The sequence below is a fragment of the Carassius auratus genome, unplaced genomic scaffold, assembly GCF_003368295.1.
Source record: "Carassius auratus strain Wakin unplaced genomic scaffold, ASM336829v1 scaf_tig00046457, whole genome shotgun sequence".
Taxonomy (NCBI): domain Eukaryota; kingdom Metazoa; phylum Chordata; class Actinopteri; order Cypriniformes; family Cyprinidae; genus Carassius; species Carassius auratus.
This window is the reverse complement of record NW_020526978.1, coordinates 51,024-67,468: the sequence shown is the minus strand read 5'-3', so window position 1 is coordinate 67,468 and position 16,445 is coordinate 51,024. Positions and strand designations below refer to the sequence as shown.

The following is a 16,445-nucleotide window of genomic DNA, read 5'->3' as shown; positions in this document are numbered from 1 at the left end:
CTGATTGACACTGGTTTCAAGTGTCTATCTCACTGCTGTAGAAAGTTATTACAAAAAGAAGGTTTATTTTGGACATGCAATTCCCTTTTTTACCAGTAGGGGTAAAATTAAAGGTTGTGAAAAATGTCCACTGTCACCCTCTATTGATTGACAGTGGTTTCATGTCTCTGTCTCCCTGCTGTAGAAAGTTATTACAAAAAGAAGGTTAATTTTGGACATGCAATTCCCTTTTTTTTACCAGTAGGGGTAAAAAGAAAGGTTTTGAAAAATGTCCACTGTCCCCCTCTATTGATTGACACTGGTTTCATGTCTCTGTCTCACTGCTGTAGAAAGTTATTACAAATAGAAGGTTAATTTTGGACATGCAGTTCCCTAATCAGCCACTTGGGGTAAAATTAAAGGTTGTGAAAAATGTCCACTCTCTCCCTCTATGGATTGACACTGGTTTCATGTCTCTGTCTCCCTGCTGTAGAAAGTTATTACAAAAAGAATGATAATTTTGGACATGCAGTTCCCTAATCAGCCATTTGGAGTAAAAAGAAAGGTTGTGAAAAATGTCCACTGTCCCCCTTCTATTAATTGACAGTGGTTTCATGTCTCTGTCTCCCTGGTGTAGAAAGTTATTACAAAAAGAGGTTAATTTTGGACATGCAATTCCCTTTTCTACCAGTAGGGGTAAATTTCAGGGTTGTGAAAAATGTCCACTCTCTCCCTCTACTGATTGACACTGGTTTCAAGTGTCTATCTCACTGCTGTAGAAAGTTATTACAAAAAGAAGGTTTATTTTGGACATGCAATTCCCTTTTTTACCAGTAGGGGTAAAATGAAAGGTTGTGAAAAATGTCCACTCTCTCCCTCTATTGATTGACACTGGTTTCATGTCTCTGTCTCCCTGCTGTAGAAAGTTATTACAAAACGAAGGTTAATTTTGGACATGCAATTCCCTTTTTTACCAGTAGGGGGTAAAAAAAAAAGGTTGTGAAAATGTCCACTGTCCCCCTCTATTGATTGACAGTGGTTTCATGTCTCTGTCTCCCTGCTGTAGAAAGTTATTAAAAAAAGAAGGATAATTTTGGACATGCAGTTCCCTAATCAGCCACTTGGGGTAAAATGAAAGGTTGTGAAAAATGTCCACTCTCTCCCTCTATTGATTGACACTGGTTTCATGTCTCTGTCTCCCTGCTGTAGAAAGTTATTACAAAAAGAAGGATAATTTTGGACATGCAGTTCCCTAATCAGCCACTTGGGGTAAAATGAAAGGTTGTGAAAAATGTCGACTCTCTCCCTCTATTGATTGACACTGGTTTCATATCACTGTCTCCCTGCTGTAGAAAGTTATTACAAAAAGAAGGTTCATTTTGGACATGCAATTCCCTTTTTTACCAGTAGAGGTAAAAAGAAAGGTTGTGAAAAATGTCCACTCTCCCCCTCTATTGATTGATAGTGGTTTCATGTCTCTGTCTCCCTGCTGTAGAAAGTTATTACAAAAAGAAGGTTTATTTTGGACATCGCAATTCCCTTTTCTACAAGTAGGGGTAAAAAAGGGGTTGTTGAAAAATGTCCACTCTCTCCCTCTACTGATTGACACTGGTTTCATGTACCTGTCTTACTGCTGTAGAAAGTTATTACAAAAAGAAGGTTTATTTTGGACATGCAATTCTCTTTTTTACCAATAGGGGTAAAATTAAAGGTTGTGAAAAATGTCCACTGTCCCCCTCTATTGATTGACAGTGGTTTAATGTCTTTGTCTCCCTGCTGTAGAAAGTTATTACAAAAAGAAGGTTCATTTTGGACATGCAATTCCCTTTTTACCAGTAGAGGTAAAAAGAAAGGTTGTGAAAAATGTCCACTCTCTCCCTCTATTGATTTACACTGGTTTCATGTCTATGGCTCCCTGCTGTAGAAAGTTATTACAAAAAGGATGTCAATTTTGGACATGCAATTCCCTTTTCTACCAGTAGGGTTAAAAAGAAAGGTTGTGAAAAATGTCCACTGTCCCCTTCTATTGATTGACAGTGGTTTCATGTCTTTGTCTCCCTGCTGTAGAAAGTTATTACAAAAAAGAATGTTAATTTTGGACATGCAATTCCCTAATCAGCCACTTGGGGTAAAACGAAAGGTTGTGAAAAATGTCCACTCTCTCCCTCTACTGATTGACACTGGTTTCATGTGTCTGTCTCACTGCTGTAGAAAGTTATTACAAAAAGAAGGTTTATTTTGGACTTGCAATTCCCTTTTTTACCAGTAGGGGTAAAAAGAAAGGTTGTGAAAAATGTCAACTCTCCCCCTCTATTGATTGACATTGGTTTTATGTCTCTGTCTCCCTGCTGTAGAAAGTTATTTCAAAAAGAATGTAAATTTTGGACATGCAATTCCCTTTTCTACCAGTAGGGGTAAAAAGAAAGGTTGTGAAAATGTCCACTCTCCCCCTCTATTGATTAACAGTGGTTTCATGTCTCTGTCTCCCTGCTGTAGAAAGTTATTACAAAAGAATGATAATTTTGGACATGCAGTTCCCTAATCAGCCACTTGGAGTAAAATGAAAGGTTGTGAAAAATGTCCACTCTCTCCCGCTATTGATTGACACTGGTTTCATGTCTATGTCTCCCTGCTGTAGAAAGTTATTACAAAAAGAATGTCAATTTTGGACATGCAATTCCCTTTTCTACCAGTAGGGGTAAAAAGAAAGGTTGTGAAAAATGTTCACTGTCCCCTTCTATTGATTGACAGTGGTTTCATGTGTCTGTCTCACTGCTGTAGAAAGTTATTACAAAAAGAAGGTTTATTTTGGACATGCAATTCCCTTTTTACCAGTAGGGGTAAAAAGAAAGGTTGTGAAAAATGTCAACTCTCCCCCTCTATTGATTGACAGTGGTTTTATGTCTCTGTCTCCCTGCTGTAGAAAGTTATTACAAAAAGAATGATAATTTTGGACATGCAGTTCCCTAATCAGCCACTTGGGGTAAAATGAAAGGTTGTGAAAAATGTCCACTCTCTCCCTCTATTGATTGACACTGGTTTCATGTCTCTGTCTCCCTGCTGTAGAAAGTTATTACAAAAAGAAAGTTAATTTTGGACATGCAATTCCCTTTTTTACCAGTAGGGGGTAAAAAAAAGGTTGTGAAAATGTCCACTGTCCCCCTCTATTGATTGACAGTGGTTTCATGTCTCTGTCTCCCTGCTGTAGAAAGTTATTACAAAAAGAAGGTTCATTTTGGACATGCAATTCCCTTTTTTTACCAGTAGGGGTAAAAGGAAAGGTTGTGAAAAATGTCCACTGTCTCCCACTATTGATTGAAACTGGTTTCATGTATCTGTCTCTTTGCTGTAGAAAGTTATTACAAAACGAAGGTTAATTTTGGACATGCAATTACCGTTTTTACCAGTAGGGGTAAAATGAAAGGTTGTGAAAAATGACAACTGTCGCCCTCTATTCATTGACACTGGTTTCATGTCTCTGTGTCCCTGCTGTAGAAAGTTATTACAAAAAGGTGGTTTAAATTTGGACATGCAATTCCCTTATCAGCCACTTGGGGTAAAATGAAAGGATGTGAAAAATGTCCACTCTCTCCCTCTATTGATTGACACTGGTTTCATGTCTCTGTCTCCCTGCTGTAGAAAGTTATTACAAAAGAATGTCAATTTTGGACATGCAATTCCCTTTTCTACCAGTAGAGGTAAAAAGAAAGGTTGTGAAAAATGTCTACTGTCCCCTTCTATTGATTGACAGTGGTTTCATGTCTCTGTCTCCCTGGTGTAGAAAGTTATTACAAAAAGAAGGTTAATTTTGGACATGCAATTCCCTTTTCTACCAGTAGTGTTAAAAAGAAAGGTTGTTAAAAATGTCCACTGTCCCCCACTATTGATTGACACTGGTTGCATGTCTATATGCCCTTTATCTAAAAAGCTATTACAAAAACACCTACTGAGCTATAGCAAAAAACGAAGAAAGTTTGCACTTTCCCCACGGTCCCTAACTGAAGGCTCTGCTGAGAGCGTTCTCTCCCGGCTTTTTGCACATTGCCACGGCTTGCACGGGGCCGTGCTTATTATATCGAGGGAAATTATAGAAAAAGAAGGATGTGAAACATGATCAGCTTTGCCCTTTTGGCGGTCACACTGCTTAGATTTTTTTAGGGCAATTCGTTTTGGAGTTATTGGCGTTTACCGCTGAATGTGTCACGAATATCGAAAACAAAACCAACTTGACCCCGCTTCGCGAAAGGGATACGCGGCCATAAACGTGCAGGTTATAGTGGACCACAGGGGTGTGATATCTGACCTGGTGGCAAAGTCCAGCAAAACTTCAACTTCCTCTGACGAGAGGCTTGGTGCCCTTTTTTACGTTGCTTCCCCAGAATATTTTGTATCTAACTCTCTCTCTCTCTGTTCATTGTAGATAGGTTGCTTTTTATTAAAAACATGAACCAATTGCAATCAATACCGCATTAAACATAAGTAACTGCAGCTGCTTGTCAATCAATTCTGATTGTAAAGTACCTTACCATTAATATAAAAGTGTATTATATCATTTTTAAAAGTCTTTAAACCCATGTCAAGAAGCGGCACAAGTGGCACAACGGGATAAGGAGGTGGATGATTAGCGAGGGATACCCGGTTCGTCTAACCGTCACAACATATGGTGTTAACATATTACTGACCATTTGATTATTAAATTTATAGTCTATATTCTACTGATAACTTAAACTATGTTTAAATAAATGTTACTATAATAATTTGAGGAATATTTAATTTGCATAGAGCGTGTTGTTTTTCTTAACACTGTATTGCACCTTCGCGTGAAGTGGAAAATCGATTCCTGAGCAATCGATGCCAACTAATTCACCACCCTCACTTTGGACAGCACTCTTGTAACGTCGGACGTAAGAGGCAACGTGCTAAGAAGCTTCCTAAGGGACACTTCGGGGAACACACTTAGGAACATAAACAACTTTGGTAAGATATATCTTTAGAGGTCTTCTTAGCACGCTAAGAGTGAGCGTTGTCGGGAAACCGGGCCATGGTTTCTCCAGTCCACACACCACATCTATCTGGAAAGAGGAAACAGTTCTGCAGCAGTTCAGAGGAATGAAAGAAATGAAGCTAGATCTGAAAACTAAAAATGAAACTCATTACACAGTTGCTGAATCAAACCGAATCAATGAACTGATCTGAAATGAGTCACGGTTGTTTACTGTTGTCTTTTAGAGCTGCTTTACAGAGGATATGATCTCTGTTTGCACCACTGATTCGTTGTTTTTCTGTTTATTATTATTATTATTATAGTTACTCTTGTATCTCAAACAGTAGACAGTGGTGGTGCATGATCAAATATAAACCTTTAATACAAGTTGGTTTGAATAAAAGTGTCTGCCTCGGATCATCTTCACATCATGTTGTAATCACAAACCCATCAGTATTTTGGGTGACACCACACACCCCTCTCATAAACTCTTCACCCTTCTGTCATCTGGCAGGAAGTACAGAAGTATTCAGGCCCTCATCATCAGACTGTGTGACAGCATCTTGATTTTCTTCTGGTTTATTCAGTATTCACACATGCACTTTATGTAGCCCTGGGTAGTCAAGTCAAGCCAAGTCACCTTTATTTATAAAGCGCTTTAAACAAAATACATTGCCTCAAAGCAGCTGAACAACATTCATTAGGAAAACAGTGTCTCAATAATGCAAAATGATAGTTAAAGGCAGTTCATCATTGAATTCAGTGATGTCATCTCTGTTCAGCTTAAATAGTATCTGCATTTATTTGCAATCAAGTCAATGATATCGCTGTAGATGAAGTGACCCCAACTAAGCAAGCCAGAGGGGACGGCGTCAAGGAACCGAAACTCCATCGGTTACAGAATCGAGAAAAAAACCTTGGGAGAAACCAGGCTCAGTTGGGGGTGGGGGGGCAGTTCTTCTCTGACCAGACGAAACCAGTAGTTCAATTCCAGGCTGCAGCAAAGTCAGATTGTGCAGAAGAATCATCTGTTCCCTGTGGTCTTGTCCTGGTGGTCCTCTGAGACAAGGTCTTTACAGGGGATCTGTATCTGGGGCTCTAGTTGTCCTGGTCTCCGCTGTCTTTCAGGGCAGTAGAGGTCCTTTCTAGGTGCTGATCCACCATCTGGTCTGGATACGTACTGGATCCGGGTGACTGCAGTGACCCTCTGATCTGGACACAGACTGGATCTGGTGGCCACGGTGACCTCGGAACAAGAGAGAAACAGACTAATATTAGCGTAGATGCCATTCTTCTAATGATGTAGAAAGTACGGTGTTATGTGAAGTGTTCCGGTTCCGGTTTACCTAATTAATGCAGCCTAAAAATCCGTTAACCGATTTGGATATTAAAAGCATATTAGTATATTATGTGTAAGCCAGGTTAAAGAGATGGGTCTTTAATCTAGATTTAAACTGCAAGAGTGTGTCTGCCTCCCGAACAATGTTAGGTAGGTTATTCCAGAGTTTAGGCGCCAAATAGGAAAAGGATCTGTTGACCGCAGTTGATTTTGATATTCTAGGTATTATCAAATTGCCTGAGTTTTGAGAACGTAGCGGACGTAGAGGAGTATAATGTAAAAGGAGCTCATTCAAATACTGAGGTGCTAAACCATTCAGGGCTAAAGTAATAAGCAATATTTTAAAATCTATACGATGTTTGATAGGGAGCCAATGCAGTGTGGACAGGACCGGGCTAATATGGTCATACTTCCTGGTTCTAGTAAGAACTCTTGCTGCTGCATTTTGGACTAGCTGTAGTTTGTTTACTAAGCGTGCAGAACAACCACCCAATAAAGCATTACAATACTCTAATCTTGTCTGTGTAAAATGTTTACAGTTCTATTTTAATTTTCTTAAATGCATTTTGTTTTAGTGCTTACTTTAGTTCCTATTTAACTTGTATTAATTGTATTTAATATAATTTAATTACAAGTTTGTTCTTTTGTAGTCCTATGTTCTGAGTTTTGTCTTAGCACCTTGGGTCTGGATAAACTGTGTTTTGTTTCACTGTATTTCAGGTAACTAATCTCAAGGTTGGTTTAAACTGTACAGGTTTCATCTACAATCACCTCCAAATCTGTTTTATAAAAATACCAAAATTCTTATAACCCTAAATATCTAAATATTTCCTGCAGAATAAGATAACCTGTCTTACACAAATAAATAATGCATGCATACAGATCAGCTCCTTGTACTCTTCACCCATTTACTAGTTTATCAGCTAGAACTTATCCATAAACAGAAGATACAGATATTCAGCTTTAGAGAGTATCACAAGTCTTTATTCCTTTCAATGACATTTTTTTAAATAGGATACTGTACAAAACCACATCATTCACACTATCATACAGTATATGATAATTACATTCACATTAGACATGCCTTGAAAGTCAGAAAACACACAGTTTGAGTTTTGCTGTTTCTTCTTAAAGTTCACAAAGGTTTGAGTTTATTAAAGTCATATACACTGATCAAACAGATCAATAATATGCTGTTATTTCACAGAAATACAAAAAAAAACAAAAAAAGAGTTTTAAAACCTACAACCAGAGTTATATATTCAGTAGTCTGAAATAGTGTAGTGGAGTTCAAATAAAGCTTGTGTGTTTCGGGAGCACCACATGAAAAGTCAAACAAAATGCTATAATCTTGCAATTCCTGGACGATTGTTGTCCTCATCATGTTTGACTCTCAGAAACATCCAGTTCTGGCCTGGTGGAGTTCGGTTTTGCTTTATAAATGATTGCCATCATGATAATGATGATGATGATGATGATGATGAAAGCAACCACAACCACAGTGATGACAGTATTCTTGAATCCTGCTGCTGTATCCTCACTTCTTGAGGAAACTTAAGAAATAATCAATAGTTGTATTAGCATATATTTAATTTCTTACCAATAATTTTACTCTTTATTATTATTATTATTATTATTATTATTGGATTTAATTGTATTTTTTAACATGTTTTAAACCACTGTTTGTAGATTGATACTACATTGAAGATTTACTTAATTATAAGCCAAAATATGCAGTAGCCTACCTGTGTTAAGAGTGAAGATTTTTGCTTTTCCCGTTCCACAGTTTGTTTGCACATAGAATCTGAATTGTTCAGTCATTTCTGTAGTTGGAGTGTAGCGGCATGTGAAACTGTCTCTCTGTTCACAGGAGTTCACAGAAACATCTTGACGACAGATTTCAGAGTCATTAAAGATCTCAGGGTATTGAAACTTATACATTTTAATGCAGCATCCAGTGATCTTCAGAGAGACGCTGCAGCTGAGATTCACTTCTTTCCCCACAGATACAATCACATCATAACAGCTTACTATGACATCTGAAAAATAACAATGAATATCACAGATTAAATGAAAAACAACAACAACAAAAGAAAAAGTTCCTTTTTTTTTTACATCCCGTGAAAATCTGAATCTGCCCATGACAATCATACAATAAATATACAGTCTTTTATTAGAGAACCTATTCATGAATCAAATGACAGCATTATATATTTAGTTTGTTACATTTAGAATTTTATCTAGCCATGGGAAAGTCAGATAGTTTATTATTTGTTATAAATCATGAGGTATAAATACACAATTTATTTTCTAAAAGCACAATAAAACAGCGATCTCTGCATGCAGCCTCGTCTTGACCGTTTCTTGTAATCATGTGCAGCAGATATAATCAGAGCAACCTGCAGTAAATCTGTATTTTGAATCAATCTAAGAGTCATACTGGGTATTTTGCTTAGAGCCACGTTTTGTTTATCTATGAATCAGCTTTGATCATGTTTTCATCATCTCAGATTTAGTCCCTCCTTTAAATTGTCAAACACTTTCTAAGTTTATTCTCTTACCTTCATCATCTTGACAGACAGCAGTTAAGGTCCAAACCAGAATGAACAGTTGCACAGCATTTACAGCATTCATGATTGATTCTGCAGTAGAAATAATAACATAAATTTACATCCGAACTGAAACATTTTGACAGTCATACATCATTTAATGACGACAAACACAACATGACACTATCATTATTAATTTATTTTCAGCTAGAGAGCACTAACCTTTAAAAACGTGACCAGGTCATTGATTAATTTATCATCTTCTAGTCTTCTAATTCATCTTTACATAATGTATAGCCTATTTGATCTAATACCAAGACTTAATATAATAATTACACAGTAAAAATAAAATAATAAATAAATAAATAAATAAATAAATATAATATAATATAATATAATATAATATAATATAATATAATATAATATAATATAATATTAATGAAACACGTGCGTTCATTAAACATATATCCGTTGAATTTAAAGAGCCACGACAGAAATTAAACACTATGATTTTTTTTTTTTTTTTTTTATTATTATAGGCAATTTTTTTTCTGTTGCATTATCTTCACTGGCAGAACGCAAAAACAAATAATGCTGATGAAAACACTGCAACAACAATCAGAGCAAAAAAAAATAATAATAATAATAATAATTCTTGTTTCATATGCATTTTGAAATATCTGCAAAATGTGTAATGAGCTAGACTTACTTGAGGATTTGCCCGTAGTTGGTTATGGATTATTGAAGGAGATTATTTCCCATTCAGAGAGAGTTATTTCTCACCCGAGCTCTGTGTGAGTTCAGTCTGAGTTCAGACTCTCTCACTCTCTCTGCTGCTAAACACGAGACTAAATACTGAACCTATAAACTTTCACTTTCGACACGACGCTCAAGCAAAGCTCCTCAAACAGGCTCGGTCTGGAAATAACGGAGAAACGGGAGAACTCCGAATCACAACCGATTTGGCCCGTTGCCCTGTTCTTTTCTTTTTTCTCGACTTCGCTGAGTATTAAACTGCCAACACACCACTCATCACTCAAAACAAAAAGGACATCATTACTATGATTATCATTATAAATGTTACAGTATAGTAATTTAGCAGACAAATTCGCATCATATAAAATGTTTAGAGGGAGTTAGGGCAGACAACAACACCATAACAAAAATTAAACATTATTATTATTATTATTATTATTATTATTATTATTATTATTATTATTATTATTATTATTATTATTATTATTAACCAGTGCTGATTTACATGCATGTGAAATTACATTTGAAGTTAAACTGCAAATAAACATCGCAGTATAACTGGTTCCGCTGTGAAATCCGCCATGGGTTGGGTTAATCCATATTCGACTCAAAAGTTGGGTTGAAACAACTCGGAATTGTTTTTATTGTTGTGAACTTGTGCTACTAAAATATGTAAAAAGCTGAGTATGATGAAATAAATCTACACTACCTTTTGTTTTAAATTATTAACATCCGAAGATAAACCAGCAACAATAAAATAACTATTAAAGGCATAAACAAAATGTTATTTTTTTTTTCCTTTTTAATTCTTGCCTTAACCTTTAAATATTCAGGCAAACTATATTTTAGCAGAGAGACTGAATGGGTCAATTTCTAAAGTTTAGTTTAGATTTTAATGTACCAGGGTTAAATAATAATCACATTTAGAGTTTTTAACTTATTTTGTATAATTATTTCTTAATGTCCTTAACGTACCCAGTCCAAATGGTTATTTTTTTCTTTGCTGTGGTCCATACAGCATCTCACTCTTTAATACCAGAAGTGATTAACTCGTTAAACCAGGGATCATCTCTGTCTCTTATTACAGTAAAACTGATTAAAACGTTCTTTATTGCATAAAGCGCTATAGAAATAAAGATGACTTGACTTGATTCAAACACACACCTGATCATCATCTCTTTGACTCAAATGGCACAGCAGTGATCGAAAGATTACATTAATGATGGTTTAACCACATGGCAAAACTATTTATTTATTATAAAATTATTTTAATTCATCATTTGTTTAAATATACCTTATTTCTGCTCATATTTATTTTTTGCATATAATATTTATGTGTATTTTTGTTTTATTTAGTTGTTTATACGTAAACCTATATTTTCAATAAATATGGAGGGTTTTGTTTTGTTTTTTGGATTTTGTTTATACATCCTATTTGCCATTATGGAAATATATCATATTATTAATGTTTGCATCAGCCACCTTGCATTATAGATATTGATCAGTAAATGCACAATAAACATTTGTAATAAAATGAAATGAAGGTTTCTGTTGTGAAATCAGTCCATGTTTCATCTGCCATCTTTACTCTCGTGGAGGATTCTCGTCGTATCGTCTGACGGCTGTTGATGGAAAGAGAGATTTTCTTGACTCTGAACACTCGACACATGAAAGCTGTTTTTTTTTTTTCATCAGCTGTAGGATCTTCTTGTTCTCTTTCAAGGAGCAGATGTTAGATAAAAGAACAGATGATCATCTTCACATCATGTTGTAATCACAAACCCATCAGTATTTTGGGTGACCCCACAAACCTCTCTCATAAACTTTTCACCCTTCTGTCATCTGGCAGGAAGTTCAGACCCTCATCATCAGACTGTGTGGGAGCTTCTTGATTTTCTTCTGGTTTATTCAGTACTCACACATGCACTTTATGTAGCACTGGGCAGTCTGTGTAAAATGCTTACAGTTATATTTTAATTTTCTTACTTTAGTTCTTATTTAACTTGTATTAAGCTTATTTAATATAATTTAATTATAGGTTTGTTAAGTGTTTTTTTTTTTTTTTTTTTTCGTAGTCCTGTGTTCTGTGTTTTGTTTCACTTCAGAAAACAAATCTAAAGGTTGATTTAAACTGTACAAGTTTACACTACAATCATTCAACCTCCAAATCTGTTTTATAAAAATAAATAAATAAAATAACTCCAAATATCTAGATTTACTGCATAATAAGATAATAACTTGTCTCACACAAATAAATAACACACACAGATCAGCTCTTTGTACTCTTCACCCATTTTATTAGTTTATCTGCTAGAACTTATCCATAAACAGAAGATACAGATATTCAGCTTTAGAGAGTATCACAAGTCTTTATTCATGTCAATGTCCCTTAAAAAAAAAAAAAAAGATAATGTACAAAACCACATCATTCACAGTATTATATAATATATAAAAATGTCATTCATGTTAGACATTTCTTGAAAGTCAGAAAACACAGTTTGATTTTCGCTGTTTCTTCTTCAAGTTCACAAAGGTTTGAGTTTATTTAAGTCATATACTCTGATCAAAACTGATCAATAATATGCTGTTATTTCACAGAAATAAATATAAAACAGAAACAATAGTTTAAAACCTACATCCAGAGTTATATATCCAGTAGTTTAAGAAATAAGATAGTGTAGAGTTTAGTGGAGTTCAAATAAAGCTTGTGTGTTTGTGAGCACCATGTGAAAAGTCAAACAAAACTCAGTGCTATAATATCACATTTCCTGGACGACTGTTGTCCTCATCATGTCTGACTCTCAGAAACATCCAGTTCTGGCGTCTACAAAGTTTGGTGGAGTTCGGTTTTGTTTGACGAATGATCACCATCATGATGAAGATGATGATGATGATGAAACTAGCCACAGCCACAGTGATGACAGTTCCTTTGAATCCTGCTGCTGTCTCTGGTGGAGAGGATCCTGATGGGTTTACTGGGTTCACACGTCCTGAGGAAACTGAAGAAATAATCAATAGTTATATTAAATATATAATAGATTTCTTACCAGGAGTTTTACTATTATTTTCAGGTTTAATTGTCTTTGTTAACCGGTTTTAAACCACTGTTAGTAGATTGAGCATAAATGTACATTTGCAAAGATTTACTAAATTATAAGAAAAATTTTTACAGTATGCAGTACCTGTGTTAAGAATGAAGATTACTTCTTTTCCCGTTCCACAGTTTGTTTGCACAAAGAATCTTAATTGTTCTGTCATCGCTTTAGGTGGAGTGTAGGGGCATGTGAAACTGTTTCTCTGTTCACAGGAGTTCACAGAAACATCTTGACGACAGATTGCAGAGTCATTATCGGTCTCAGAGTAATGAAACTTATACATTGTAATGCAGCATTCAGTGATATTCAGAGAGACGCTGCAGGTGAGATTCACTTCTTTCCCCACAGATCCAGTCACATCATAACAGCTTACTATGACATCTGAAAAATAACAATGAATATTATATAATAGAGGAAATGAAAAAAAAATGGAATATATATATATATATATATATATATATATATATATATTTTTTTTTTTTTTTTGACATCACATGAAAAACTAAATCTGCCCATGTCAATCATACAATAAATTTACAGTCTTTAATTATGGTACCTATTCATATATATAATCACTGCATTATATATTTAGTTTGTTGCATTTAGAATTTTATCTAGCCATGGGAAAGTCAAATAGTTCATTATTTATTGTAAATCATAACTTATGTATAAATACACAATTAATTTTCTAAAAGCAGAATAATACAGCGATCTCTGCATGCAGCCTCGTCCTGACTGTTTCTTTTAATCATGTGCAGCAGATATAATCAGAGCAACACAAGATCCTGTAGTCAGGACTGAAGATGTGATTTTGAACTAATTTGTATGAACACATGGTTTTACTGAAGAGAGCACATGAATGGGCAGAATTTATTTATTTATTTATTTTGACTCCTCTCTGATCAAAATGGATTTTACTTCCTATTGTGTAAACTGTTCAAACAGTAAATCTGTATTTTGAATCATACTAAGAGTCATACTGGGTATTTTAAGAGCCACGTTTTGTTTATTATGAATCAGATTTGACCATGTTTTCATCATCTCAGATTTAGTCTCTCCTATAAATTAAATTAAAAATTAAATGTATGCATTCAGCAGATGCTTTTATCCAAAGCGACTTACAGTGCATCCAGGCTAACTTTTTTTTTTTTATTCTCACACTTTCAATGGAAAGTTTATTCTCTTACCTTCATCAGCTTTACAGACAGCAGTAAAGGTCCAAACCAGAATGAACAGCTGCACAGCATTTACAGATTTCATGGTTGATTCTGCAGAATAAATAATGACATAAATGTACATCCGAACAAAAACATTTTGACAGTCATGCATCGAGACAGACGCAACACGACACTATCATTATTAGCCCGCTAGAGGGCAATCAACTTTAAAAACAAATAAATAGGTTATATAGGTCATAATAACATAAAGGTCAGTCTGATTAATTTATACTTCGAGTCAGAGCTTTACTTCTTCAGTATACCACACTTAAATCATTTGAAAGGTTTTACCCAACATAATAAATCATGCTTAATTCGGAGGAGCTGAAGGAACACGTGAGAGCAAAATAGCTACAATCGCTACATCACAAGACCTACATTAAAGCACTGAGAGCTCACACTAATGAAACACGTGCGTTCATCAAAAATATATCCGGCGAATCTAAAGAGCCACGACAGAAATTAAACACCATGATTATTTTTTTATTATCATTTTTTTTTTTTTTATAATTGTTATTTTATTTTGCATTATCTTAAGGCTACTGGCAGAACGCAAAACAATTCCGATGAAAACATTTCAACAACAATTAGACAAAGTCATTTAAAAATATCCATATGCATTTTGAAATATCTGCAAAATGTGTAATGAGTGTAGACTTACTTGGAGATTTGCCCGTAGCTGGTTATGGATTACTGAAGGAGATTATTTCCCATCCAGAGGGAGTTATTTCTCACCCGAGCTCTGTGTGTGTTCACAGTCTCAGACTCTCTGACTTTCTCTGCTGCTCAGACTAAATAGCCTCCTGAACCATACTTTCACTTTCGACATGACACAAACGGGAGAACTCCCATTTACAACCGATTTAGCTCGTTGCCCTGTTCTTTTTCCGACTTCGTTGAGTAACAGGTTAAACTGCCAGCACCTGTTAGCAGCAGCACTACTCCTCACTCAAAATACTGTATGATAAAGGACATCATTACTATGAGACATTATCATTATAAATGTTACAGTAGTAATTTAGCAGACAAATTCACATCCTTTTATTAAAGGTTTAGAGGGAGTTAGACAACAACACAACCATTACAAAAATTAAAGATGGTTCATTTTGGCAAGGGAAAAAAATGTTATTATCACAATAACATGTTCAGTATTATAATTTAATTATAAAGATATTGTAATGATGTAATCGTTAGAATTTTGACAATTTTGAAAATATCAGGAGAAATTAAGAGAATGACCTTAACAGTGCTTGTGAAAACTCTATAAAAACTCTAAGTACATTTTAAATAAAATAAAAAAAACAGTAAAGCTAAATAAGTTAGTTAAGACATGAGCAGTGATTGCTTCTCTATTTTTAGGTTTTTTAATTAACATTGTTAACATAAGTAATGCATGGAGATATTTCAAATAAAAACTAATGTTTATCAGTAGTTGTTTTCTGTGCAATTATAGCCACCTGACTGTGTGAATGTCCATGAATATAAACGGTCAGAGCAGGGGTCAGAAACTAAAAGTCCTGCCATATGTGTCTTCTATCCATGATCTGAGACTGATTATTTCACCAGAGAAGGAACAAAGTCATTCCTTTTAAGTCACAAGAAAGTCTCCAGAAAAGAACACTGACCATCATGGAGGTCAGAGTTCACTTTTAGTCTTGACCCTTGACTTCTTGTGTTAGATTGCTTTCTGCATGTGCTGTTGTACAGTACAGGAGATATTAGTCATCATGAGCTGGTGTGTTCTGAGCTGTTACAGTTCTTTTTGTTCAATATCGAATCATTACGGTTGCATTTGTTTAATATGACTTTGTTTTTTTGTTTTGTTTTTTTGCAGTTCTGTAACAGCTGAAAGGCAGTTAATAAAGCAATGAGAGAAACCACGTCATGATGTTCATTAAAATGAGTAACAAGCCGAAAGGGTCAGCTAAACTACTACTTCAAGCTTTTGATTCAGCAATGCACAAATGTTCGCTGTGAAACACTACTGCATTTACTTAGAAGCAAATTTCATTGGATTCCTAAAAGGGTCAAGAGACAAACCAAAGCAAACCTTTACCATAATTATGGTGGCATCCTGTGTTTTTCTTTTTCTGCAGTTGATTTCATTCAAGCCTGTGGCAGAAAGTCAGATGTAATTGAGGTGTTTCTTTTTTCTTCAGTGATGTTGATTGTAAACAGCAGGTGTTCATAACTAATTCACAATAATCATTTAATTAGACTCTTAATTATCTAGCTTGATAGCTTGAACTCTTTGGGAACTTGGGATTGGACTTTTTCTTGTGACTTGAAAGTAATGACTTGGTTCCTCCCCTTGTGAAATCAGATCTCAGATTATGGGTGGAAGGAACATATGGCAGGACTTTTACTTTAGGACCCCTGGATTTCCCCCTCTGTAACTGGGTCAAAACAACCCCATAGAGCTGGGTTTGTCCCTCTTTAACCCACTGATATAGTAGGTTGTATTTAACTCAGCAATTTTAAGCATGCAGGGGTCATAAGATGGATTTTATTTACAGATGGTACAGA

The 16,445-nt window shown here is 35.2% G+C and overlaps 1 protein-coding gene across 2 annotated transcripts; it reads right to left on the bottom strand.

Annotated features, from left to right (window-relative positions):
* Nucleotides 1-11,997: 11,997 nt before the first annotated feature.
* LOC113088586 (uncharacterized) lies at nt 11,998-16,007 on the bottom strand. Of its 2 annotated transcripts, XM_026255778.1 has the most exons (5): nt 15,976-16,007; nt 14,581-14,876; nt 13,890-13,970; nt 12,790-13,083; nt 11,998-12,606 (listed from the first exon to the last, which is right to left on the bottom strand). In XM_026255778.1, the coding sequence occupies exons 3-5, from the start codon at nt 13,960-13,962 to the stop codon at nt 12,359-12,361; spliced, it is 615 nt and encodes a 204-aa protein (XP_026111563.1). In that variant the 5' UTR covers nt 13,963-13,970; nt 14,581-14,876; nt 15,976-16,007; the 3' UTR covers nt 11,998-12,358. The 2 variants fall into 2 exon arrangements, with proteins under 2 accessions (XP_026111563.1, XP_026111564.1); XM_026255779.1 differs by lacking the exon at nt 15,976-16,007 and having other exon boundaries at nt 14,581-14,916.
* Nucleotides 16,008-16,445: the final 438 nt, after the last annotated feature.

Coding starts and splice junctions, on each gene's coding strand:
- LOC113088586 (XM_026255778.1), bottom strand. CDS start 13,962: ATGAAATCTGTAAATGCTGTGCAGCTGTTCATTCTGGTTTGGACCTTT. Junction 13,084..13,889: donor TGTCTGTAAAGCTGATGAAG/GTAAGAGAATAA, acceptor GTTATTTTTCAG/ATGTCATAGTAAGCTGTTAT. Junction 12,607..12,789: donor AATCTTCATTCTTAACACAG/GTACTGCATACT, acceptor TTATTTCTTCAG/TTTCCTCAGGACGTGTGAAC.